Consider the following 25,782-nt stretch of genomic DNA (forward strand, 5'->3'; position numbering starts at 1 on the left):
TGCGGTCCGCTCCTCAACATCAGCGCTTCCCTCCCTTCACCTTCACACAGGGGCTTTTCACATTTTCATACATTCAGGAATCCACACATACAGTATGTCATTACATATTTCTGCAACAATCCCTCTGGATAGTGAAAAACATTCGCAATCAAGCTGAACTAGCCCATGTATACATTTATGTTACAAAAAATGAAAAAAAAAAACGTGTTTCAAAAGTAGGGCTAGAATTGTTAATGAAATAAATACATAATAAAAATAAAATGATAAAATAAATAAAAAAAAATATAGTAATAAAAAAACAAAGCTATAGTCATTTTTAACTTTAGTCATTTTAACAAAATAATTCAAAATCCAATTTAAACATTTATTAAGACTACATATTATAGCCTACTTCCAGAACATTAACCTTAGGAAATCAATCACACTTTGTATATTCAGATGGAGAGACAGATAGATAGATCAGTCACTCTAAGTTCAAATATTTTCGATGACCCAAGACCTTAGAGTAAACTTGTTTGTTGAAAGAAGTTTGCAATTGAGTTTTTAGGTGACATTGCCCATCATCTGCCTATTGCAACAAATGCTTCTGCAGTCCGCTGGCTTGTATCTGAAATAAACATAAGGCAATGTGGTTGCTGGCAATCTGATCACCAACATTACAAAATTAACAAATTGGATGTAGACATTTCTTCTTTCTATTGAACCAAACATTTGAAGGAGCCTACGCCCAAAAATCCCTTATAGAGATCACAGCCAAAGGATCACAACTCGCAAGCATCAAATCACATTAACTACTATTATGGCTTGTTATTGTTTACAGAGACTCTTTACTCTCTTTTCCCAGGAATAAAAATCGAATTTATAGATATACCTGCATTTCTGATACGAAACAGCCAATTAGTGCAAAAGCATTATTCATGTTGCAGTCACAGCATTTACAAAATTAAGAGTCAGAAGAACTATTGGGTTAACATAAGAACTTTTATTCTTATCTCTATACACAATGACCGTAAGAGGAAGTGGCCTTCCAAAACGCAAAGACTGAGGTAATGTGGACAGTTGATAAATACAGAGATATTGGTATGCTTGTATCCTTGTGTTGGTCTGCTTTTATCTTCAAGTTTATGTCATGGTCCTCTGGGTAATTTACTTTTTCCACTGTTTGTTCTCGTAGTCCCAATTGGCTGAGAAGCCCTCCACTGGGTTGATCCTCATGTCCAGCATCCTCTGCAGCTCCTTCTCTTTGTACTCGGCCTCAAAAGTGTGTGGGACAGGTCCATACACTGCAAAGAGACAACAACACACCAGTCAGGTATAATAACATTAATAATTCCATTCTTCTCCTCTTGAATCTGTGATATTTGGAAAACAGGAGGATCAATACGCCACAATGCATCAGATCTTATACAGGTTGCACGCACATCATTGCCAATCTATTCCCATTGTCATTTTCTTTGGAAGACATACCATACTTTCTCTGCCAGAGAACAACCAGGCCAGTGAGGCCAACAAAGAACAACAACCCTCCAAGCACTGATTTCCACTCTCCGCTTGCCTGGTTCATCTCAGCAAAGCTCTGTTTGAAGCTGATGCGGTACACTGTCAACATTAGAAACACATTCAAACCATTAAGACATTACTAATGCTGCTTTCATGAATATGTGCTGGTAACAAAATCAATATGACCAACATTGACAAACAACATAAAAGCATCTCAGAACAATAGAGTTCAGTGCAGTTTAGACCTACATGCAAGCTTCTCATCATTAGAGAGTGTAGCCCAGGCGCCCTTCTCCTTCTCCTTCAGGGACTTCTGCTCTGGACTCAGGTCCTGCACATAGCGGATGTCAGGGAGCGGGTTCTCCCGCCTGTCAAAGTAGGCCGGGAGAGTGTATTCCTCTACCTTAGCAACACCTGCAGGAGACAACACAAAATGACTCATCAATTGAGTTTTGCAAACACCTAATGACTAAATGTCCCTTGTCCAACATCACTCAACATCATCATCATCATCATCATTCATGTCGACCTGCTTTAGAAATGTTCTGAAATGCAAGGTGTATTCTAAGATTTTACTTTAATGCATTTCTTACAGTCAACAAATCCTATGAAAATAACAAAATCAGCAATGAATTTGTTTTGCCAACAAATCTTGTCCATGTAGCCGATGCCCAATAAAGCCATGTCCCAGCAGCCATAGAACTCCATTGTATTAAAAAAATATTAAAAACACGTCAAAGAGCCTATTTCAGCATATTTCATCATCATGATGCACCGGGCCAGCCGGCGTAATGAAGAATTTGTTCCCATTTGAATTTGATTTGGTAATAACTACAATAGCCTGACTTTTTGTGGTAACAGTGAGCGATTTTTAAAATTGAAACTATGTCTTTGTGAGCTGTATTTCAAGGTTTTTAGCTTACAATTGGAGCCAGTTACTTCCGGGTTGACAGCTAAAAAGGGAACGTGGGAAGTTGGAAAGTAATGGGAGTACAGCAAACGCATTGTTGATTTTGTTATTTTCATAGGATTTGTTGACGATAAACGCATTAAAAAACACCAGCATTATCCTTGAAGTGTTTTTTCCCCTTTTTTGTTAAAGCTAAAGCTTTGCAAAGTGAGTGCTGTGAGAATCTGACTTTGTCATTTGAACTTGGCTCCTAATCACTTGTGGTATGTCTAGGTTAAAAGTAACTTTTTTTACGTTTTAATCTTCTCAAAATATTGTTAAGATTAGGGCTGAACGATTTTGAAAAAATATCTAATTGCGATTATTTTGACTGATATTGCAATTGCGATATGATTTGCGATATTAGAGGGAATGATCATTTTTACATCATTATTCTCATTGTCATTGAAAAACGTATTAAAATGATTATGGTGTGATTTTTGCGGGGATCTGTACCAAACAAAGATGTTTTCTTAAGTCTGTAGAATATGATGTGTAGGCCAGGACATCTCTGCAGCACGACAATATTTAATTTAAAATGGTATTTTGACACACATTTTGCCTTTAACAAATATTGCGCCTCCTGCGATTTGAAAATTGCAGTAGGCCATATTGTGATTTCGATCAAATTTAGATTAATTGTTCAGCCCTAGTTAAGATGTTATTAGAATATTTAGCTTACTGAATATAAAAAATACTTGGTTTTGTGTTGTTTACATGATGAACTTAGCAAACCCCCATTACCACATTATCAATGAAAAACAGACATATGACTTGTTCAGATTTTGTAAGATCTTATTAGCTCAACTTTCGCTTATGACAAGAGAAGACATCTTGTGAAGCACTGACAATGACAGGCACTGCCCTGCTCTACCTAGCTCAGCGATAGGCAACCATGTGCCATCGAGGGCTGAGAGTCTGCAGCTGGTGTAGTGTTTGAATGAAAACCTGCAGAATCTCGGCCCTCCATGGCACATGGCTGCCTAGCCCTGACCTAGCACTTAATATACACAATAACATTCAATATGTCGCTTGCATATTGTTCATACATTTAGGCACACATCATGACTGAAGACCTGCCTGGCCAAGATGCACATCATACAAACATTTATCAGATTCCCCGCTGAAAAAAAAAGTCTTAAAAATGAATCAATCTCAAGAGTCCGGAGGGATATAGGTTCACATTTTAATATATTTGGCCCATTATCATTAGCTACCAGAGTCTAGCCTGGGTAGCTAGTAGCTTACTACCTCGTAAACTAGCTTGTGTGAATAAGGTCAATTATACTAACTGTAAAATAAAGTCTCATTTCCCATAATATACAATAAAAATGTATAATTTGTCACCAGAAGGCATTATTTTTTAAATTGGCTGGCTTCACAGGCAAATCAACATGAAAACGCTGAAATGAAAGAACATTCTGCTCTTTTTCTAAGTTATTATCATTACTAGAATATTTGATTGAGGATTGTTACAATTTTCAGTGCAAATTTTGATCAAATGAAGCACTTCCTGTGACTGTGACACTTCCTGAGTTTTATAATAGGCCAATACTAGGTGGCCCATTATATGAATGAATGTTAACATTCAAATTGTATCAGTGAATCTCTGATTTCCTAGGTTTGTAATGGCAGAGATAACAAAACAATTCTGCTGTTGTGATTGGACTGGAAAGCAACTTGATGGATCACTTTTCAGTACGTGCCTGTCACAAAATCACGAAGATAAAATAGAGTGAGTGATTGAGAGTTGGTCAATTTTAGTGTGAAAAGCATGGAGGGACAGTTTGTGAAACACTGAATGACAGGTTTCCTGCAGAAACACAACCCATTGCTGCTCGTTGTTGTTGCCCCAGACAGACATGGAAAATAATCCAGGTCATGTCAAATGACACTTACCATGTCCCCCACGTAGGCAAACAGATGTTGAAATGGCACGTTTGCCGACAAGGCGAAGGGCTCTGGTGGTCAACATTCTGTGGAAAAAAATCATATTAAGAAATTTTACCAAATCATCAAGCACATTTTAGCACATTCAAGCACACGTGCATGTTTACATGTCCAGGAATCCCTCCGAGCTACCAGCTGACATTTCGTACCCACGAACATGACCCAGCAGGAGGGCCAAATGTGTGAAGGACAAAGAATAAATGTGCAGTTATGGTGGAGCAGCAAGACATAACAGGTGTCGATCTGTGTAAGGACTTAATGTTTTGTCGAAGTCAAAAGGTAAAGCACGAACGATTTGTCGCAAGCCTCCTACGATGAACGTTGGCTAGCATTTGACGTGTCATGACAGTCTCAGTCGATTTACAGCGTTATTTAATCTGACTTGCATGGGTTGTTTAGAATATATAAAAATCAGCTTAACGTGGAGATGTGGGTTGACTTATATCGTCGTTTGACTATGTTGTCCTTAAAGAAATAGTCTGCGCGGTAACGCTAAGCTAACTGCAAGCGCAAGGTCATAGCGCCCGGGACGAAATTATCACTGAAATACCTGTTGTTTGTGATAATACTGTACAAATCACATGTTGGCACTGACTGAGACTGCATTTATAAGAGCGTATGATAAAGTATATAAACCAGTTATTTACTTTACGCACAACAAAACTGTCTTTCTTGCCAGCCGCTGTTAGCTAACTAGCTAGTAGCTAATGATTAGTAGCTCCTAGCTCCATCTCTCTCTTTCCGCACTGCCAATGTCACATCTACACAGTCGTCAGTTTCGGCTAAAATTATCGATTTATCTTTGACCATTGATGATACTTTGGCCGCATTTCTCGTTTTAATGCTAATCATTGGCACAGTGTGCGGTATTTCAGTCTGAAGATACAGTAAATAAGAAATATAACCTACTGTCTCTTCCTTGCTCTCGTTCGCCGACACTCTAAAGGAAGTGTGACTGTGAACGGAAATACGTACGAGCAGGTCAGACGGAAACGCTAGCGGTATCCTTCCGGTCTACTTTACGGTACGAGTTACGCTTTACGATACTTCCATTCTGGTTTACGATACCACCGGTGCGGCAGAAACGAGTGGAAAGATTAGCTACTCCACAGGGTGGATTTTGTGATGCCGATTATCTTTCTTGGATAACAACACAATTTTGATTTTTGCAAACTGTAAGCTTTACATGTACCCGTTAGAAGGCATAGCGTCATCCACATACTCTGGGAGCAAGGTGACTGCTGTGTTAGATACCTACTTTTCATCGGGCATGATATTTAGCTAACGCTAGCAAGCAGCAATACTTCCACCTTTGTAGCCTGTCAACTGGCAGGAATCTGTCTAACCACCAATTCAGCTGATTTGGCCATAAACATGCCTATTACACTGACAACTCAGGCTTACTGTAAAATGCTTTTACATGCTGCAAAATATCCTCACTGCGCCGTGAATGGGTTGCTGGTGGCAGAGAAAGTAAAGGAGAAAAAGAAAGACAGCCACTCTGCCCCAGTCCTGTGCGTGGACTGTGTCCCGCTGTTCCACGGTACTCTCGCCTTGGCACCAATGCTAGAAGTAGCTCTAACACTGGTAAGTAGCCGTCTGATGGAAATACACTTGAAGTTATTTCTCCTGTTCTGTGTCTGACTACAGCTGTATCTGTATTCTGCTCTGCTTCCATGTTGGCCTCATGACTCCTGCTCCAATCCCAGATTGATACTTGGTGTAAAGAAAATAGATATGTCATTGCTGGGTATTATCAAGCCAATGAGCGCACAAAGGACTTAAGGTAATACAAGCAAATGGACAACACGCCTTCATATTTCAGACCAGATTTTACAACCACCAGTGCTTACACAGGTGATAAACTCTAAACTCTACTCGACTCCACTCAAAATACAAAATGTTTCTGCTCCTCAGACCCAACCAGGTTGCTGAAAAAGTGGCTGCCAGGATTACTGAGAACTTCAGCGAAGCAGCAATTGTCATGGTAGTAATAACTAATTTAGGCTCATGTTAAAGCTATACACACAGTTACTGTGTGTATAGCTTGTTGTTCACCAGCACAATAATGTCCAAGTGAGCTCTTGTAATTTTGTCTGTGCTTCTTTTCCTCAGGTGGACAGCAGCAGGTTGACAATGAGCTGTTTTGAGCCCATTGTGCTCATCTATGATCATCATGAAAACAAGTGGAAAAGCAGAGATGTAAATCTGTAAGTGTCCTTGTCTGTCTTACTGCTACACCCTATGCACTGTGAGGCCAAAACTATAGACAGCTCAAGCACACAGCTCTTGGCATACAAGCTCCTAGTGTTCTCTCAGTAACTTATAATGGTCAGGCAAAGCATTGTACATTGTGTTAGATATGTTTTAAGTGTTAATAGTAAAACTGAGGTCTTGGTGTGTGTTGCAGTGACTGTTTTGAGGACTGGCACGAGGCACAGAAGATCACGTCTGCTCTGCTAGAGGGCAGATCCTACGAGAACCTGATCGACTTCGACAATCACCTGGATGACCTGAGGAACGACTGGACCAACCCTGTGATCAACAAGTCTGTGTTGGATCTGTGCTAAGACTCTGAGTCAGGAGCGTCCTGGACACACACAAAGATATTGCTGCCAATTCAGCATGCATGATGCTACTTTAAGTGTAGCACGGGAATTCAAGTGCTGAATACAAAGTCTTTGTTCCAGTAAAAGGCTCTCATATTGACGAGAACTTGCGGAGCACCGACCCGTTAGGCCAAAATCTCTCAAGGGCAAGCGCGATACATGCACTGTTGGCATATGTGTACTCCCTCAGCAGATGACACTGAGGTGATTAAGGCAATTTTGTCTCGGAATGCAACTATTTTTTTCTTATTTTCTGCAATGGTTTGTGTTTGTTCATAGTTGTGTGCATAAATTTTAACTCTAGAGAATTCAATCTATTTTTTCCTCTTTCATTTTTCAGGGTTATTAGCCATGCAGAGATATAGTTATAAATTATTAAAAATCTTAGGTAATGATTGTGCTACTGAGATATAACTAAGAAGATACGTTAAGTTCTTTATTAAAATTTTAGGTCTTTGTTTTCCCCCCCTTCTCAAAGGAAACAAAATTCACATATAGTACTGTAGTCCAACAATCTTGGACAGTTTCATCAATACTTTTGAGCATGAAAAAAAGGCTTGGACTCAGAGAGGAAAGATAGTCATTAAAGTTTCATCTTATCCGTCCTTATGTCACATGCCGTCATAAGTCCCTCTCTGGAGATGCACCAGCAATAATGAATAGGTGACTGACTCAAAGTTTTGTCTTATAGTAATGATAATGTTAACCCTAAAATTTCCACAATGTGAATCTCCTTTTATTGTCATTGGTGCAGCTTCAGAAAGTCGCTCTTAACGATATAAGTTGGGAGTGTCGGCTCTTTAGTTTCTAGCTCTGGGAGACTTGTTCATGCTCACAAATCTAGACTGAACCTAGACGGAATATTGAATTCTGTTTTATCTTGGATGTTTGCTTTAAGAATTAGGCAGTAGTATTTATTCATGATTAATTGACCACCCTTAATAACCTAAATCCTGCTATTTGATAGGTAATAAATTGAAATGCTTTATATAAAGGTACAGAAATAACTTTGTATTTGAGATTAGATTTAATCAGTAAGAACTAATTACTCTAAATCATTGTGAGAACTTCACATATTTGTTTTTCTACAAAAATTGTATGAACTGAATGTACGATTAAAACAACTTTTGAAGTTAACTAAATCTTTGTCAAACTTATTTTATGCCATTCAGTGGAGTAGTTTGCTAGATGTGTCATTAGTTTGTTAAATGAAGAACTGTGAAAACATCAGACAACAGTCACATACACCAGCTCCATGGCTTCTGTTTTTTCAGCGGTCCATTTTGTTTGGATCAAAACAAGCCTCTTAATTATCAAGTATTGCTTTTATGACATTACTGCTGTACTTCATTAGGTAGCATACTGAACACTGACATGGGGAGTGGGGGTTACATGTAGAGCTCCAACGATTAATCGATTAGTTGTCAACTATTAAATTAATTGCCAACTATTTTGATAATCGATTAATCGGTTTGAGTAATTTTTTTAAGAAAAATAAGTCCAAATTCTCTGATTCCAGCTTCTTAAATGTGAATATTTTCTGTTTCTTTACGCCTCTATGACAGTAAACTGAATATCTTTGGGTTGTGGACAAAACAAGACATTTGAGGACGTCATCTTGGGCTTTGGGAAACACTGATCGTCATTTTTCACCATTTTCAGACATTTTATAGACCAAACAACTAATCGATTAATCGAGAAAATAATCGACAGTGAAGATAATCGTTAGTTGCAGCCCTAGTTTCATGGTACTATTATCTGCTACAATCTATGGTAATATCAAAGATCACTTCTGTATATTGGCAGTTGGCAACCAAATTATGACTGTTTTTTGATTAATTACTTAAAAAACTAAAGTCATAAAGAAAATACAGAAAAATAGAACACTATACCTTCAACCCCATACCTTCTATTTCAGTCTACTGACCACATCACTCAGACCCTTAGGTCTGAGATTATGGTAATCCCACCCTAAATTTGTTCTGATCATTCCCTGCTATTCCCTCAGAATCCAAAAACCTTGCCACAGCATTTATCTCTATATTCTGTCTGATTTTCTGCAAGTAAGAAACGTTGAGTTATCTAGGAAAATACAGTATGTTGACCTTTGTTCCCTTGCATGTTAACAATGTTTTCTCTTGGCTGGCTTCCAGGACCTTCCTCATGTCTCTTCAATTCCTCATATGAAACCCTCCTCTCTCCTCACCTTTGCCCTCCCCCTCTCCATTCTTTCATGGATTTTCCTCTGACCTGCTTCACATGCTTCATTCCCTTGAGAATGTAGATACTTTGCCCGCTCTTTTTTCAGATGAAAATCCTTCACACATCAATGATCTTTAGGTCCTGAGCCGCCGGCCTCCTACATGCCCTGGAAACACAGCCATATCTTGACACTTATGGCAAGTTGCTCTATCATTCATTCACCTGTGATTAAGAAACTGGCACCTAGCCTTGTGCCTATTATTTAATCACTGACTAAATGATGCTACTAGCCACTAAAGGAAATTTACCGGATATTAGATATGCATCCTTGTTTCCTCATTTAAAGGTAACTATTGTTATTTTTACTTGATAGTTTTCTGTTGCAAATAACTAATAATTTCTGATTTATATCTTTGGCTGTTTCCAAATTAAACAGCTTTGTCATTGAACTCTGTGGATCGCTGGATAAGGGCTTCAGCTAAATGCCTTGAGCCTAAGCAAAGGAATACATGTTAATTAATAATAAATGTTAATCAAATAAGAATAAATGTTAATGTCAGATGGAGAAGTTACCCCTTTGAGGTGCCAATGATAGCTGGGGCGCCCTCTTCTCTATCGCTTGGTAAATACTGCCACCAAGTGGCACTTACTTGTACCTGTGGCACTGTCACATGACCTACTTCTTCCTTCCGGGGCAAACCAGGAGGAAAAATGCAGGAGCAGACAATTTCGTCATGACCAGCCGGCACCTGCGGCACCAGTGAACACAGTGGATTTCTGGAAAGGTTTAAATGTAGGGCTTACTTGTACTTGAAAACAAGTTTATGCACAAAACAGTACACAGTGTTCGCTGTCTTGTATCCCCCAAGTCTGACTGTCCATGACGGAATTGTCTCCTCCTTCGTTTTCCGTGTAGGTTCACGCAGGCTGCAGCGCGGGAACATTTACAGGTTCATCACGGGTAAACTTTTCGGAAGCAAAATAATCTATCTAGCAAATATGGATCCCTCTGAGGTAGAGTTTCTTGCCGAGAAAGAGATGGTGAAGATTATACCAAATTTCAGCCTTGACAAAATCTATTTGATCGGGGTGAGTGAGTCGGTTCATTTGTTAAAACTAGTTTTAGAGGCTTAAAATTGGGTCTAGACCTAACACAGCTAGCTAACTAACGTTGATAGTTTGAGCTAGCGTTAACTGTCATGAAATATAAAGGTACGTTAATGTTATAGCTTTTGACCTGTCTACCTGAGTAACTTTGTGTTAACGTAACACAGTAAGCTACATCACTACACTACACATAACGTTAGTCTGTGAGGATAGAGTCCATGTAGTCAGGTGCCTCTGTGTCGGCGAAGTGTTTTGTTTTGCACAATCAAAACTTAATATTTCCGTCATTAGGGCGACCTGGGCCCCTTCAACCCTGGCCTGCCAGTTGACGTCCCTGTGTGGCTGGCTCTCAACTTGAAGCAGAGACAGAAATGTAGAATCGTGCCTCCTGAGTGGATGGATGTTGGTAAGGTGGAAGCACTCCATATACAGTATGTGTACAGGTGCTTGAAGTCTTTTCTAAAGTGGTTAAATTAGTTGATTTGATACTTTCAGGGTTGGGGAAGTGCTTGAATTAAAAGAAATAAGCAATAGTTCACTAGTCAAACTCAAAACGTTGGAAGAACATTTCTTCCTTTTAACACATAAATATTGGGTTAATGCAGTGGTTCTCAATCCTGGTCCTCAAGACCCATATTACTGGTGGTTTTCTATCCTACCTGCTAGTTAATTGCATTCACCTGCAGTCCCAGCTGTAACTAAGTCCCTGATTAGATGGCTAGAATGAAAACCAGCAGGGCTCCGAGTCCTGAGGACCAGGAACCACTGGCTTAAGGACTTGATTGTGTTAACGCCATTAGCTGTTGTCATGATGAGAAATAAGCAATTTGATGAAATGATTTCCCTTCAAGCTGCACAGGCAAATCGGTTATAACCTTTACATTATCACACATTTACACTTCAGACTCTGTGTAGTTTCCCACTACCCCTGTCAGACTTGGGCTATTGATTACTGAATATAAGTGTATTCATAGTATTCTGTTACATCATCACACGGCCATCTTGGTAGGAAAATAACAGGTGATTGTAATAAATTAACAGGTGATTACAATCAAATGACAAACACAGCCAATGAGCTGTGTGTATTGTAAAGCGCCATATTGGTAGGAAATGCATGTGACATCATGGGAATACTATGAATAGCCTATGAGCTTCTATACTGTTCTCAGAATGCTTTTCATAATGCCTCTACTATTTCACACCACCAGGATAATGACTAATATTAAAAAAGCAGCAATGCAATTAAACGGAAAAGCATGAAAATCTCCAGAGTTGCAAGGTGCTGAAAATACTTTGACAAGCCTGGAAATGCTTTGACATTGTGACATGCCCCCCCCAAAAAATGTATTTAGACCCTTACTCTGTCTTGCCTGATGCTGATGCTGTTTTCCAATGGGTGCAGATAAGCTGGAGGAGATACGGGAGCTTGAGAAGAAAGAGGATGCCTTTACGCCTGTTCCCAGTCCTTATTATATGGAGTTGACCAAACTGCTACTAAACCAGTGAGTAAAGCATAGAGTGTAGGAAGTGTATTATAAACCAACGAGTACAGCGTTCATAGCGGTTCATATGTGACATTGCGCTCCGATCTCCTGTGTGTGTGTGTGTGTGTGTGCGCGTGTGCGTGTGTGTGATGCTCTACCTTACATGAGGGTTTGTGTGTTTCTGCAGCGCATCTGACAACATTCCTAAAGCAGATGAGATCCGGACGCTGGTGAAAGACATCTGGGACACGCGCATCGCCAAACTCCGCCTCTCCGCCGACAGCTTCATCAGCCAGCAGGAGGCTCACGCCAAGGTAACCAGCTGTCATGCCACATCTTATATCTGCTGTCTAGGGCTATACACATGATCATGTATAATTGTATATTATGTATTTAGTTTCCACAAGTATTATTCATAGAATATTGGTAATTTGGCTACATTTAATTTAATTTAGAATGCCCACTGTAGTTAAAACAGTCAAGATGTTGTTAGATGCAAATAATTATCGGTGATTCAATATTCATCTAAATTGTAAAACTAATCCACTTAGCAAAGCTTTTTCGTCCCTAATTGACACTTTTGGCTTTACTCAGTTGGTTCACGAACAGACCCACTCTAGCGGCAACACTCTTGATCTGGTCCTCGCTCGTGGTATTAACGTGTCAGACTTAGAAGTTTTGCCGTATCCACCGGCATTATCAGATCATTATCTCATAAAATTTCAAATTGCTCTGCCCTGTCGGCATTCCAATCCTGTTGATACCTACAGCATCCGCCGTATTGATACTTCGACAACTACAAAACTCGCTGATCTCCTACCTAAAACTCTTGCCTCTCTCCCTGAACGAATTGGTTCCCTCGACGAGTTCACGGATAACTTCAACTCTATTCTAACTGTCTCGCTTGACTCTGTTGCGCCCCTACTCATAAAAACCCGCCGTCTAAAGAAACCGTCGCCCTGGTTCACTGATGAAACTCGTGCACAAAAACAGGCGTGTAGAAAGCTAGAACGCAAATGGCGGTTATCCAAACTCGAGGTCTTTCGACTAGCTTGGAGCGATAGCCTATTGACTTACAAGCGTACGCTCTCCGCCACTAGGGCCTCCTACTACTCAGATCTTATTAACACTAATAAAAATAACCCGAAGTTTCTATTTGACACGGTAGCAAAACTTACTCGCAAACCCTCCCCTGTAGCGAGCTCTCAGTTTACCGCGAATGACTTTCTTAATTTCTTCAATCACAAAATTGACTGTATTAGAGATGAAATTAGCAATTCTTTACCCACCGAGGGCGTTGATCCCTCTCCTATTCGTGCATTAGCCGCAATAGAGACCACCGCCGTACTCTCGCAATTTGAGACTGTCTCCTTAGACACCTTCTCTAAATTAGTACTTTCCTCTAAATCCATAACCAGCTTATCTGACCCTCTTCCTGCTAAGTTGGTTAAGGAACTTCTCCCAATATTAGGCCCCTCCCTACTCAATATCATTAACACCTCTCTCTCCTCTGGCATTGTGCCCTCGTTCTTCAAATCAGCCATAATTAAACCTCTGCTCAAAAAATCCAACCTTGATCCTGATGATCTTAATAACTTTAGACCAATCTCCAATCTCCCCTTCCTCTCTAAAGTCTTGGAAAGAATAGTTTCTACCCAACTAACTGACTACCTCTCGTGTAATAGTCTCTTCGAACCCTTTCAATCTGGTTTTAGGTCTCTACATAGCATTGTCCCTAGAATCAAGAAAAAATCAGCAGGCAGTAGAGCTTTCTCCTACCGAGCTCCCTATCTCTGGAACCAGCTACCTCTTACAGTCAGGGAAGCTAATTCTGTCGAAATCTTCAAATCTAGACTCAAAACCTATCTTTTCTCGCAATCATATGACCTACCTTAGCACCGCTGGCCTGGGCTCGTCACAGTCTTCTCTCTTACCCTAGCCTAGACAGTATTTATATAGAAATTTGCCGTTGGGAACATAAGCATAGGGATGCCCTCTGGCTACACTGTGTCTAATCACTTCCTATCTGCTGTCTGTATGAGCGTGTCTGTGCCCAAATACGTCTGGGTCTTGTGCTGCTTCTGCACAGCTCTGTGTGTGTGTGTGCGCGGCTGGTTTTCTCCTCCCTTTCTCAGATTCCTCTGACCCTGATGGTCTTCGGTGCTGGCCTTAGTCCCATCCCTGACGCTGCTCCCACCTGGATCTCTCTCTCTCCGTGTGTTCGTTGTCTTTGTGTGTACCTGTCTCTCCCCCCTTTCTCAGACTCCGGTGCAGTGCAGCGGTCGCCAGTGCATGCCTTAGTCCCATCCCTGCTGCCGCTCCCACCCGATGTGCTCTGACTCCGTGTGTTCTGTGTGCAGCTGCTTCTCTCCCCTTCCTCAGACTCCGGTCCAGTGCTCCACCTGCCAGTGGACAGGTGTTGCTCCGGCCGGTCGTCGGCGCCGGCCCGGTCCTGCTCCCACCCAACGTGTCTGTCTTGTGTTCTGCTGTTGCTGCTTCTCCCCTTACTCTCTCCCCCTTTCAGACTCCGGTGCAGTCCAGTGGTCGTCAGCGCCGGCCTCGGTCCCTTCCCACATCCCTGATGCTGCTGCCCCCTTTTGTGTCTCTGACCCTGTGTGTTCTGTTTGCAGCTGTTTCCCTCCTTCTTCTTTACGTGTGTGTGTGTCTGGGTGTGTTGTGTGTGTGTACGCGGCTTCCTCTCTCTCCTCCTCTCTGACTCCAGGTGTTCTACCTGGCAGTGACGGGTGCTGCCCTGGCTCTTCGTCGTCAGTGCTGCCTTGCTCTTCCTTTCCGCCGCTCCCTCCTGGACGCTGATTTACGACTGCTGCCCTCGCTCCTTTACTGCTGGCCTCAGCCCCCCCTCACCGCCGCATGCTCCTCCCCTTCTTTTGTCTCTCTCTGTTTTCTCTTGTCATCATTGTTGCCCATGACTCTGTCAATGTTTTGCCCGGCACCTATTGCACACTAAGCCGTCCCGGGGGGGGGGATCCCTATCTGCCTCAGCCCACCCAAGGTTTCTTCCAAGTTTTTTCCTGGGAGTTTTTCCTTGTGTGCATTTAGGGTCTAAGGCTGGGGTGCTGGGTAGGTTAGGCTATATAGAATAGGTAGATTGTTTGTCTCGCTAAATCTGCTCCTACCTACCTTGTGTTTTTCATCATGCTGTCCTACAAAATTTTGTTTACCACTGATTGTGTTTAGTTAGACCTAGCTAGACACATTCTCTGTAAAGCCCTCTGAGACATGCTTGTGATAAAGGGCTATATAAATAAATAAACTTGACTTGACTTGACTCAAATAGGGCGCTAAAATAATTTGTTAGCTAAATTATCAAGATTAATAATTGTTATTAATAATTGTGATCACAATATGATTATCACGTTAGCCCCCTATTGTGTAGCCGTACTGATTTCGGCTTCACTGTTACATTAGGTAGATATAAACACAAGCGTGCATAGCAGACCGTCATCAGAGAAAGACACTTGTTTTTTTTATTCAAGTCAGCATGTGTCACACCTCACCCATCGTCTCTTTTCCTCTGTAGCTGGACAACCTGACTCTGATGGAGATCAACACCACACGGGCGTTCCTTCTGGACTCTCTCAACTGTATGTACAAACTACGTTCCAATCTGCAACCTGCTTCCAGTAAGGGAAAAGCCCTCGACTATTGAGCAGCAGGGTCAAGGCCTGCTGACCAGGCGTGGGTCTAGTCTCAAGGTGGACCAGCATTGAGAAGGCTGGGCTAACAGCCTTGGACTGAGGTTTGTGGGTCAAGGCCCATGCTTACTGACCAGAGCCTTGATTACTGAAGAGACTGTTTTCTTGAGAATGGAGTTATCCACAATCTTTTTGTTACCAGAATTGCTCAGCCAGTTAAGGGGCTGTATTCTTTTCTGGAGGGAGATGTGTGACGTCTGAATAGTGCTTATTGAAAGAATATTGGCTATATATATGCTGTTTGCAATATGTGCATATTTAATTTCATTTAGGATGCCCACTGAAAACTGTCAACAGTCACATATGTGTCAATATCTCTGAGACAGGCCAATATATAGAAAAATGTATATATGTGTGTATATGTGTTTACAATTGTCATGTTTTTCCCCCCGCAACCTCAAGAAAACGCTACACTATGTTTCATTTTCTGTTCCACATTACAGTAAGAGATCCGCATGTATGTGGTTTAACACCTCTAGTGTTGGTATGTGCTATTTTTAGCGCTAGTCAGGAACAGAAACTTGTACATGTCCTCTGCAGAAAAACAACTGTTTGTTTGATATGCATACAGAAATGTGATAAACAGCCTTGACTTTGAACAATTTGAATATTTCATAAAGTTTTCCTGGATGAATGGCATTATGCAGCATTGATGGACTGATTGAGGCTCATTAAAAGGAAGATTCACCTGCAGAATTGTGGTATAAGAAAAGAGAAGTGTATATATAAACCTTTACCCTGTGTCATGCATGGATATCTGACAATGTTCTTTACAGCAGAGGAACAATGAATTTCAGATGACTGCAGAAACACGAAGGAGTGCTCATCTAGCTTGAAGTAGTCACGACAACTTCAAGAAACAGCAAGTAATGAGAGAGCAGCAGGAAAATGCAGTTCCCACTCCTTTAGTCCTTTAACATTTTTCAGGGTATGTATAGCCTATGCAAAACATTTATTCAATTTACTCAAATTACTTACAAATTAAAACCAGTGGTATCATAATGCTGGTTGGCGGAATGATTTTTAAGGTGACATGCATTTTACATTTTTTTGTAAATTCATAAATTCACGGATCTATTTGTAGAGCCCTTTAACACTAGTAAGGGTCCCGCAGGTTTTGAAACAATTCGTTACTGTGCATTTTTGGTGACGTTTTAGAGAGGGATTATTAGGAATATTATGCTGTGTCTGGCTAATAATTCCAAAGCATAGCCTATGCGTCTGATTTCAATATATAGATTTTTTTTGCTGCATTTTGATACAGTAAACAATATTAGAAAGATTAGGACATCCCAGATTGCCCTTTTCTACCACCACCCAAAAATGGAAAAGTTTTTGTTTAACATTTTTGAAATATTTTATTTTCTTTTTTGTCTGAAATCACAGCCATATATTCATAAATACCTAATTACTACATTCAACAAAGAATATATTACATTACAATGAATTCAAACAAGTACATTTTAAAAACAGGATTTCACAGCATCTAGACATCCTCCACTGAGTAAGGGGGCTATTGCGTGGGCGTGCGTGGGTTGGAGACACAGGGCAGGGAGGCGGGGCGAGGGGCTGACCGTACTGCACCTCCCTCCCGAGCTCATTGGCAGCTAACCTCAGCACGAGTGTTCCCCGGCAAACTGATGGGCTGCGTCCTTGGCTCTGTTCTGCTCTGTAAAAATGACAGACTGTACTTGGTATCCCTCTGATCCTCTAAAATGGCTTGGTTCAAGGTGGGGCCTCGTTTATAGGAAGGTCTTATGATGAAATTAGATCTCAGAAGTGCGGATAGGTAGAAATGAACGTCGGCATTCTGTCAGCTCTGGACTTGTGCACATCTGAAAGAGGTGTGAGGCATGTGAGTATAGATATATATAGATATATTGTGATAAAGATCCTATAGTGTGCAATAAGCCTTGATCACAGAGAATGTTTATCATGTGGGACACTGCTGCTCATTCATGTGCTCTCAAATTTGTAATTAATACACAGAGGGTGTAGTTGTGCTTCAATCAGTCTTAGTCATTTTTAATGATTTATAAATTAGGTTTATGCACATTTTAAAAAATGATCAAGGTGAGGATGAAATCCAAGCATTTATTTATTTATTTATTTTAATTTAAATGACATACTGACATCCCTCACTCCTTTTTCACACCTCCAATCCCACCGTCATAACTTCTGCAGTGGAGATAACCCCTCATAAATTCAAACCCATGATCTGAATACCTAGTATGCTGCCTTTGGGGTATTCCAATCACAGTTAGCAGGAGGCTGGGGCAACACGAGTGCAACTCAGAGTTACGGTGTAGAGCTTCAGTGTAAAACCCACAGCCGAAACTCTTTAGACAGACAGGGCAGAGCTGACGGGGACGAGGGACAGACAGACAGGACAACTGAGAAGACTTCAAGGGGCCTAGACAGACATGGCAAGGTAAAGACAAATGGAATTGATTTTATATGTATTAGAAATGCCCAGTTTGGGACTAGATTCAGCATTATTTCCAGTCCATGTTATTTATTAAATATTGGCAAATTAGAACCTCTCACTGACTTTGGATAATGAGGGTCCTCTCCTCAAATGGGGAAATGCAGAAAGGAAGTTTCCGACAAAGTAAATGGGGTCAAAATTATTTAACAGTGAAACATGGCCATTGTGATTCAAATGTTGGCTACCTAATTGCAACTAATTTTACAATGAAGAATCCAAAATGGTCTTACATGACCTATGTTTTTCATTTTGGCACTATTTCCTTTTATGGCTGCTGTTAAGGGCTATGACCTTGTAAGGCATAATATTATGCAAACTGTTATATTGTTTGGAGTCCAAAACTATGTAATGTTATACAGGGTGAAGTAAAGGTCCAGTGGTAAGGTCCATAAAGAATGGGACTGCCTGGCTATCAGTCCCATCAGCTGGCTGCTGAGACTCTGTTCATGTCTGTTGGGTACGGCTCCTTTCATTTAGCCAATGATGCAAAACAGTCAAGTATTAAACAACCTTCTCAAACTCCTATCCACCTCAGGTAATGCTGACTTAAGTATAAAACCAAATGATGTCACTGTGGCTGTGAATTGGTTTTCTGCATGAGCACATCACAAGCTAACTAGTCTAACCAGAAGCAGTGAAACATGCTGTTATTAAACAAGAGGAACCATAGCTGACCAGAGGAGTTGTTGACATGGGCATTAAAACAGAGAGGCACGTGGTGCTGGGAGGGCAGGGGGGGTGAGAGGACAGGGGCAGGAGCCGTGTCTCGGACCTCTAAGTAAGCTTTGCTAAGCTCAGAGGCCAGATGAGGGTCTGTGGCTGGGTCTCAGCTGCGCAGAGCGCCAGAGAAGAGCAAGAGGAGTAGCGGAGTGTATCCTGTTTTCTCTCTCTCTCTGTTACACGCCTCAAAATGAGCTGTTCTGGCCAGCAGCAGTACAAACACTAAAAGCAAGGCTTTCTTTTTCCCACCCAAAAAAGCATTAACATATAAAAATGGCAGGCTTTTTTTCTTTTAAAAGAACAATGATTAAAGTAATAAAAACATACAAAATTCTTTTTAGTCTTCATATTATGTACAATACAAGGCTGAAGCACCTTTTAAAATTCTTATTCTCAAATTTTCTATTTCGAAATAAAACATTTCCTTTATTCTTTCCAAAAATGTGCATTTTCTAAGTTCTTCCCTAATTTGAACAGTTCTTTGTTGTAACACAGTACCACCAGGTAGTTCTTCAGCTTTTCTTCTTAAGTGCATTTCCAGTTCAAAAGCTCATGTGGCCACCGCGATGAGATCAGTCCGACTGGCCAGAGGCATGGACGTTCGTTTGGAGATGTGGAGCGTTCGAGTCCCTTGGCCACACCCCTCCTGGGGGAGCAGCTCCCTCATTGGCAGGATTGTCTGTGGCTGTGGCTGTGAGGGGTGCAGGGACTGAGCATGAGAGTAGCAGGGACTGAAGTAGGCATGATTACACGTGTGTGTGTGTGTGTGTGTGTATGTGTGTCTGTGTGTGTGTCTGTGTGTGTGTGTGCGTTGATCTTCAGGTACTCCTGCCCTGTACTCTCACTGATCCCAGGGTTGGCTAGGTTGGCAGACATTAGTGGCTCGTGGCACAATCCCTGGCTGGCCACAGTCCAAAGACAGCCCGTCCTTCACTGTATGGTCCTGTCTCCCATGCATGCATCTATCATCCATCTATCCATTCATTCATTCATTTGTTCATTCATTCATCCATCTAGCCATCCATCTTCTCTTCCATGGAGCCATGTGGACCAGGCCATGAAAAATAAACTCTGGGTGTCAGTCTGAAAGGGGCGGTGGCCGGGGCCTGGGGGCCGTCAGGTCAGCGGGGCGGGGTCACCTGGGAGGGTAGCCCTTGTAATGGCCGCCTCTAGGCCAGTGTGTCTGTGGCAGCGTCAAGCACTTCCTGAAGTGCTCCAGCTCTGCCTGCAGCTTCTCCCTTTCCACTGCCAGCTTCTGTCTCTGGGACATCAGCTCCTAGACAACCAGAGTAGCAGAGAGGGAAGACGCAAAACAACACATTAAAATCCCACAATCACATTGTTCAACAGTGAGGAGTGACAGGGAAAATCAGATGATCTCAGGCATATGACATACTGTAATACAGAGGGTAATAGAAACACCTAACAATACATGAATATCAATACCTAATAAAGAGTGGGGGCCTTTAGAACAGTTTTAGTCCTTGAATACCAGCTTCATGAAGGTCACAATATATGTTTTCTGTTAAGACTGTGTCAAAGATTGTCAAAATTTATTCAATTCTGTGGTCATTTTTGAGGCTATAGTTTTATGGTGCTCAGCAGCTATCCTGTTAAGTGTCCATTTATCTCTGTCAATGATCTTTGACTTATCACCACAGTTCCTCTTTGCATATGTTGTTATGATTTTCAAGACTTCATCTTGCCACATTAAATCATTTTGCAGTTTTTGTGACCGAGACACCTGCAATTCAAGCAATTCAATTCGAGTATTTGACCACTTTAGAATTCTGTTTAGTTGCCTCATGTTGCTTTGAAAACTTAACTCTTACTGCTTATTGGCATTCAATTTAATATGATTTGCCTGTGTAGCTGCCTTTGTAATTGTGATTTAGTTACTTCAGTTAGTACTTTTTCATGTGGTGTTTCTGTTATTTTCTCCACCCCCAGCACATACATACATAATATGTAGGACAGGATAAGAAATGTGTGGGAGATGGAAGAGAAATGTGTAGGTGTTAGATATTCGAGGCATTTTAGTATGGCATAGAGATGACAATGGCAAAGCCTATCATGGGGGGAAGCTGCTGAAATCACACATAGCCACCTAGTGATTGTTAGCTACTTTAAGAAAGACAGACAAAGAAAGAACCAGGAGGCAGGCGTCAGGACACATGCGTTCACAGGCACACTGGCAGCTGCAGGCGGTGAGAGAGTGTGTCTTACCCCCATGCTATGAGACAGCTGCTCAGCAGTCAGACTGAGGTTGTAGTTCTGAGCTTCTAGCCTTCGACATTGGCTCTGCAACACTTGGCGCTCCACAGTTTGCTCTAAAAAACGGAAGAGAAAATGGAGCAGAGAAAAAGAAGAGGGTTGGGGGGGTAGAGAACAGAATGTGAGCCTGAGGGTAATGACCTTTGACCTCTTTGCAGTGTCCAGACCATGTGCTATCTAAACAGCAGATGCTAGAAGGCTATTCTACCACAAGCAACTAGCACACCACCACACTTGACTCAATACAAACACACTTTATATGACTTTATCCAAAGGCTGGGATTGATTAGATGTCTGTTTAACTAATTTTGATCAAAATTCTTATACAAATCTTGATTACACGCAATATTGCTCTGGACAGAACAGTGAAGAGAAAGGGTGAATGCTACAACAACTGACACAATTGTTAATTTGTAAATTTGCTCATTTGTATTGTGTCAAACCACCAAAAACTTCATGTGATCCTACAACATAAGAACAATATACCACAGCTATAAGGCAAGGCAAGGCAGCTTTATTTGTATAGCACATTTCATACACTGAGGCAATTCAAAGTGCTTTACAGAGTAATAAAAAATACAGTAAAAGATTTACAATTAAAAAGTGCAAAAGTACAGACAAGAGATACAAAAGATAAAAGACTTAAAAAGTAAACTAGTGCAGTTCAAATCAAGTGAAATAGAAAGATAAAAGAACACAACAAATATTCCCACTTTTAGATGCACATTGTGAGTGAACCCATATGTTTTTCTTTAATTTTCTTATCCCCTGTCCTTCCTGATTCTACTCTTGATCTGATATTTACATCAGATCTCACTGCCTAAGGCAGACGAGAATCACAGATTCTCCTCTTGGTCCACAGATGGATGAGAATCATACAGGGTAAAGATAAAGCTCTGCCATCTAGCTCTTTTGAGTTCCTAGATAAAGCTGTCATCTAGCTCTTGAGTTCCTAGATAAAGCTATCATCTAGCTCTTGAGTTCCTAGATAAAGCTCTGTCATCTAGCTCTTGAGTTCCTAGATAAAGCTATCATCTAGCTCTTGAGTTCCTAGATAAAGCTATCATCTAGCTCTTGAGTTCCTAGATAAAGCTGTCATCTAGCTCTTGAGTTCCTAGATAAAGCTCTGTCATCTAGCTCTTGAGTTCCTAGATAAAGCTGTCATCTAGCTCTTTTGAGTTCCTAGATAAAGCTCTGTCATCTAGCTCTTTTGAGTTCCTAGATAAAGCTGTCATCTAGCTCTTGAGTTCCTAGATAAAGCTCTGCCATCTAGCTCTTTTGAGTTCCTAGATAAAGCTCTGCCATCTAGCTCTTTTGAGTTCCTAGATAAAGCTCTGTCATCTAGCTCTTTTGAGTTCCTAGATAAAGCTCTGTCATCTAGCTCTTGAGTTCCTACATAAGCTCTGTCATCTAGCTCTTGAGTTCCTAGATAAAGCTCTGTCATCTAGCTCTTGAGTTCCTAGATAAGCTCTGTCATCTAGCTCTTTTGAGTTCCTAGATACTCTCCCCCCCACATATAGTGTTTACTCATGCGCAAGTAAGCATTACCCGGACAAGACAAATTAAAATTCGTACTTGCCCGTGTCAGCGCTGTTGGGATCCTGAACAGAAACAGTTAAAATGAAGGCTATTTAAAAGCTAAGATGAAAAGATACGTTTTTAGCCATTACAGGGTAGAGTAGGCAGTGTAAAATAGGAAAGTTTTAAGCTTTGACTTAAAAGTGGTCAGAGTCGGGGCTTGTCTAATATCATCTGGGAGGTTATTCCAGGTCTGTGTTGCATAACAAAACGCTACTTCACCGTGTTTTGTTCTAACTCTTGGGACAGCCAGTAGGCCAGCCCCAGATGTCCTAAGGGTCCTAGAAGGTTCATATGGCACAAGCATGTCAGAGATGTATTTGGGCCCAGAGCCACAGAGTGATTCGTAGACAAGCAGCAAGATTTTGAAATCAATTCTCTGAGTGACTGGTAGCCAGTGTAAGGATTTTAGAACTGGTGTAATGTGGTCATATTTCCAAGTTTTCCAAGTCAGGACCCTGGCAGCGGCGTTCTGAATAAGTTGGAGTTGCCGAAGAGCTTTTTTTGAAAGCCCTGTGAACAGACCATTGCAGTAATCCAATCTACTGGAAATAAAGGCGTGGGTAAGCCTTACTAGGTCTTGTTTGGACATTATTCCTCTGACTCTTGCAATATTTTTTAGATGGTAGTAAGCTGACGAAGTTACCGATTTGATGTGGCTATTGAAATTTAAATCTGAGTCCAGGATAAAGCCTGGATTTCTGGCTTGACTTTTAGTTATGAGAGACAGGGAGTCAAGGTGAGAGCAGACATTCTGTCTTTCTTTCTGTGCTCCAAAGACAATTATCTCAGTCTTATCTCTGTTTAGTTGGAGAAAATTTTACCGCATCCAGTCATTGATTTGTTCGATGCAGTGACACAGAGATTCAACAAGTCCATAGTCACCTGGTGTAAGTGATATGTAGATTTGCGTGTCATCTGCATAATTATGGTAGGCTAATTTATTATTTTGTAGGATTTGGCCTAAAGGAAGCATAGAGATTGAACAGGAGAGGTCCCAAAATGGATCCCTGTGGAACCCGGTCATGGCCATCTGCTCGGACACACAGTTTCCAATGGACACAAAGTACTTTCTGTCATGAAGATATGACTTGAACCACTTAAGGACAGTTCCAGAGAGTCCCACCCAGTTTTCTAATCTTTGTAATAGAATTGTGTGGTCCACAGTGTCAAAGGCAGCACTAAGATCCAACAGTACTAGAACAGAGACTTTGCCTGAGTCATTGTTCAGGGGAATGCCATTTAGTACCTTTATGAGTGCAGTCTCAGTGCTGTGATGGGGCCGAAATCCTGATTGAAAGTTATCAAAGCAATTGTTCAGCGTTAAAAAGTTACTAAGTTGTTGGTGAAGAACTTTTTCAATAACTTTACCTAAAAACGGTAAGTTTGATGTAGGTCGATAGTTATCCAGTACAGTAGCATCAAGGCTGCTCTTCTTTAGGAGAGGCTTAATGACTGCAGTTTCCAAAGCCTTTGGAAAAATGCCAGATTGCAGAGAACTGTTAACTACAAGTATTAGTTATTTTACCAGGCTGCTCAAAACTGTTTTAAGGAAGCTAGTGGGTAAAACATCAAGGCAACAGGTGGATGATTTGAGATTGGAGACAATTTCTTCGAGTGTTTTGTCGTCAATGGGATTCAATTGTGTCATACCTACCAAGTTACTTCTGGAAGGCTGCAGTGATGATGCTTTTTTGTTTGGCATTGAGGAGTTAATAGCATGTCTGATGCCTTGAATCTTGTCATTAAAAAAGGATGCAAACTCGCTACATTTGCTGGTAGAAACTAGTTCCGGGGATATTGGAACTGGAGAGTTAGTTAACCTGTCAACGGTAGCAAATAAAATGCGTGAATTGTTACTGTTCTTGTTGATGATCTCAGAGAAAAATAATTGCCTAGCACTTTTCAAATTCAGACTGTAAATATGTAATTTTTCTTTATAGATTTCAAAGTGAATCTGGAGGTTTGATTTACGCCATTTTCGCTCTGCTTTCCGGCACTCCCTTTTCTGGGCCCTTACAGAATGAGTGTTTCTCCATGGTGCCTTTTGCTTACTAGCGATCAATTTAACCTTAGCAGGAGCAATGGCATCAATTACATTCTAAATCTTAGAATTGAAGGTATTCAGTAGATCATCAACATGATTTGAAGCTGGGGCAGTTTCAAATTTGATGGCTTCCATAAAAAGTGTTCTGGCATTCTCATTAATGTACCTTTTTTTAACAGTTTCAGATCTAATGTTGATTTTTGGTGTAACAGACAGATCAAAGAATACACAGAAATGATCTGATAGAGCAACATCAAGCACAGTGATGTTGCGGGTGTTAACATTTGAAATGTTAACACCCTTAGTAATAACCAGATCTAGAGTGTGTCCTCTACCATGGGTCGGCCCTTTCACGACCGTTGAGACAGATCAAACGTGTCAAGTATGGCAGAAAGCTCTTTGGCATTTTTGTCACATTAAAATCACCCGTAATGACTACACAGTCAAATTCAGTGCAGATAATTGAAAGCATCTCAGTAAAATCATCAAGGAAATGTGGAGAGTATTTTGGTGGCCTGTATATAACTATATATACTGCAGTTTTAGGTTTGTTGGAGCAGGGCCTGGGATACTTGGCTTACAGGGAATGTGAATCAAATTTGTAGGATTGGAAGATTTTACTGTGACCCGCTTATCTAATCTTTGTCTTGACACTGTGGCTATTAGAGCTGCAACGATTAATCGATTAATCGATTAGTTGTCAACTATTAAATTAATCGCCAACTATTTTGACAATCAATTAATCGGTTTGAGTAATTTTTTAAGAAAAATAAGTCAAAACTCTCTGATTCCAGCTTCTTAAATGTGAATATTTTCTGGTTTCTTTACTCCTCTATGACAGTAAACTGAATATCTTTGGGTTGTGGACAAAACAAGACATTTGAGGACGTCATCTTGGGCTTTGGGAAACACTGATCAACATTTTTCACCATTTTCTGACATTTTATAGACCAAACAACTAATCGATTAATCGAGAAAATAATCGACAGATTAATCGACAATGAAAATAATCGTTAGTTGCAGCCCTAGTGGCTATTGTATTTGGGAAGGTTGTTCTCTCCCAGGGCCTCAGCTTGCTATTGGATAATTTATGAATAACAGTTCTGGAACAGCAGAGGCCCAGGGTGTCCTAGTTGCTGCCGACGCTGATAGCAGCCG

At 40.9% G+C, this 25,782-nt stretch overlaps 4 protein-coding genes across 5 annotated transcripts in view; 2 read left to right on the forward strand and 2 right to left on the reverse strand.

Moving 5' to 3' along the window:
* Nucleotides 1–962: 962 nt before the first annotated feature.
* On the reverse strand, nt 963–5,377 carry cox4i1 (cytochrome c oxidase subunit 4I1). The gene is made up of 5 exons (XM_078284943.1): nt 5,309–5,377; nt 4,349–4,425; nt 1,750–1,914; nt 1,468–1,599; nt 963–1,283 (listed from the first exon to the last, which is right to left on the reverse strand). Exons 2-5 carry the CDS (start codon nt 4,422–4,424, stop codon nt 1,147–1,149), a joined length of 510 nt encoding a protein of 169 aa, XP_078141069.1. The 5' UTR covers nt 4,425; nt 5,309–5,377; the 3' UTR covers nt 963–1,146.
* Nucleotides 5,378–5,468: 91 nt separating this feature from the next.
* Nucleotides 5,469–8,118, forward strand: emc8 (ER membrane protein complex subunit 8). Its single transcript, XM_078283430.1, has 5 exons — nt 5,469–5,986; nt 6,109–6,185; nt 6,317–6,386; nt 6,515–6,609; nt 6,810–8,118. Exons 1-5 carry the CDS (start codon nt 5,774–5,776, stop codon nt 6,967–6,969), a joined length of 615 nt encoding a protein of 204 aa, XP_078139556.1. The 5' UTR covers nt 5,469–5,773; the 3' UTR covers nt 6,970–8,118.
* A 1,811-nt stretch (nt 8,119–9,929) lies between these two features.
* On the forward strand, nt 9,930–16,116 carry gins2 (GINS complex subunit 2). The gene is made up of 6 exons (XM_078284690.1): nt 9,930–9,995; nt 10,127–10,299; nt 10,609–10,723; nt 11,720–11,819; nt 11,989–12,115; nt 15,343–16,116. The coding sequence occupies exons 2-6, from the start codon at nt 10,210–10,212 to the stop codon at nt 15,469–15,471; spliced, it is 561 nt and encodes a 186-aa protein (XP_078140816.1). The 5' UTR covers nt 9,930–9,995; nt 10,127–10,209; the 3' UTR covers nt 15,472–16,116.
* A 1,486-nt stretch (nt 16,117–17,602) lies between these two features.
* gse1b (Gse1 coiled-coil protein b) overlaps nt 17,603–25,782 on the reverse strand; it is a 51,004-nt gene continuing 42,824 nt past the window's right edge. For both annotated transcript variants that reach the window (XM_078285334.1, XM_078285332.1), the window contains exons 15-16: nt 20,952–21,055; nt 17,603–20,001 (exon numbers count right to left, since the gene is read on the reverse strand). In XM_078285334.1, the coding sequence (XP_078141460.1) occupies nt 19,861–20,001; nt 20,952–21,055 (245 nt within the window). In that variant the 3' untranslated portion in view covers nt 17,603–19,860. The remainder of the gene's footprint in view (nt 20,002–20,951; nt 21,056–25,782) is intronic.

Source organism: Centroberyx gerrardi, chromosome 1 (genome assembly GCF_048128805.1).
Source record: "Centroberyx gerrardi isolate f3 chromosome 1, fCenGer3.hap1.cur.20231027, whole genome shotgun sequence".
NCBI lineage: Eukaryota > Metazoa > Chordata > Actinopteri > Beryciformes > Berycidae > Centroberyx > Centroberyx gerrardi.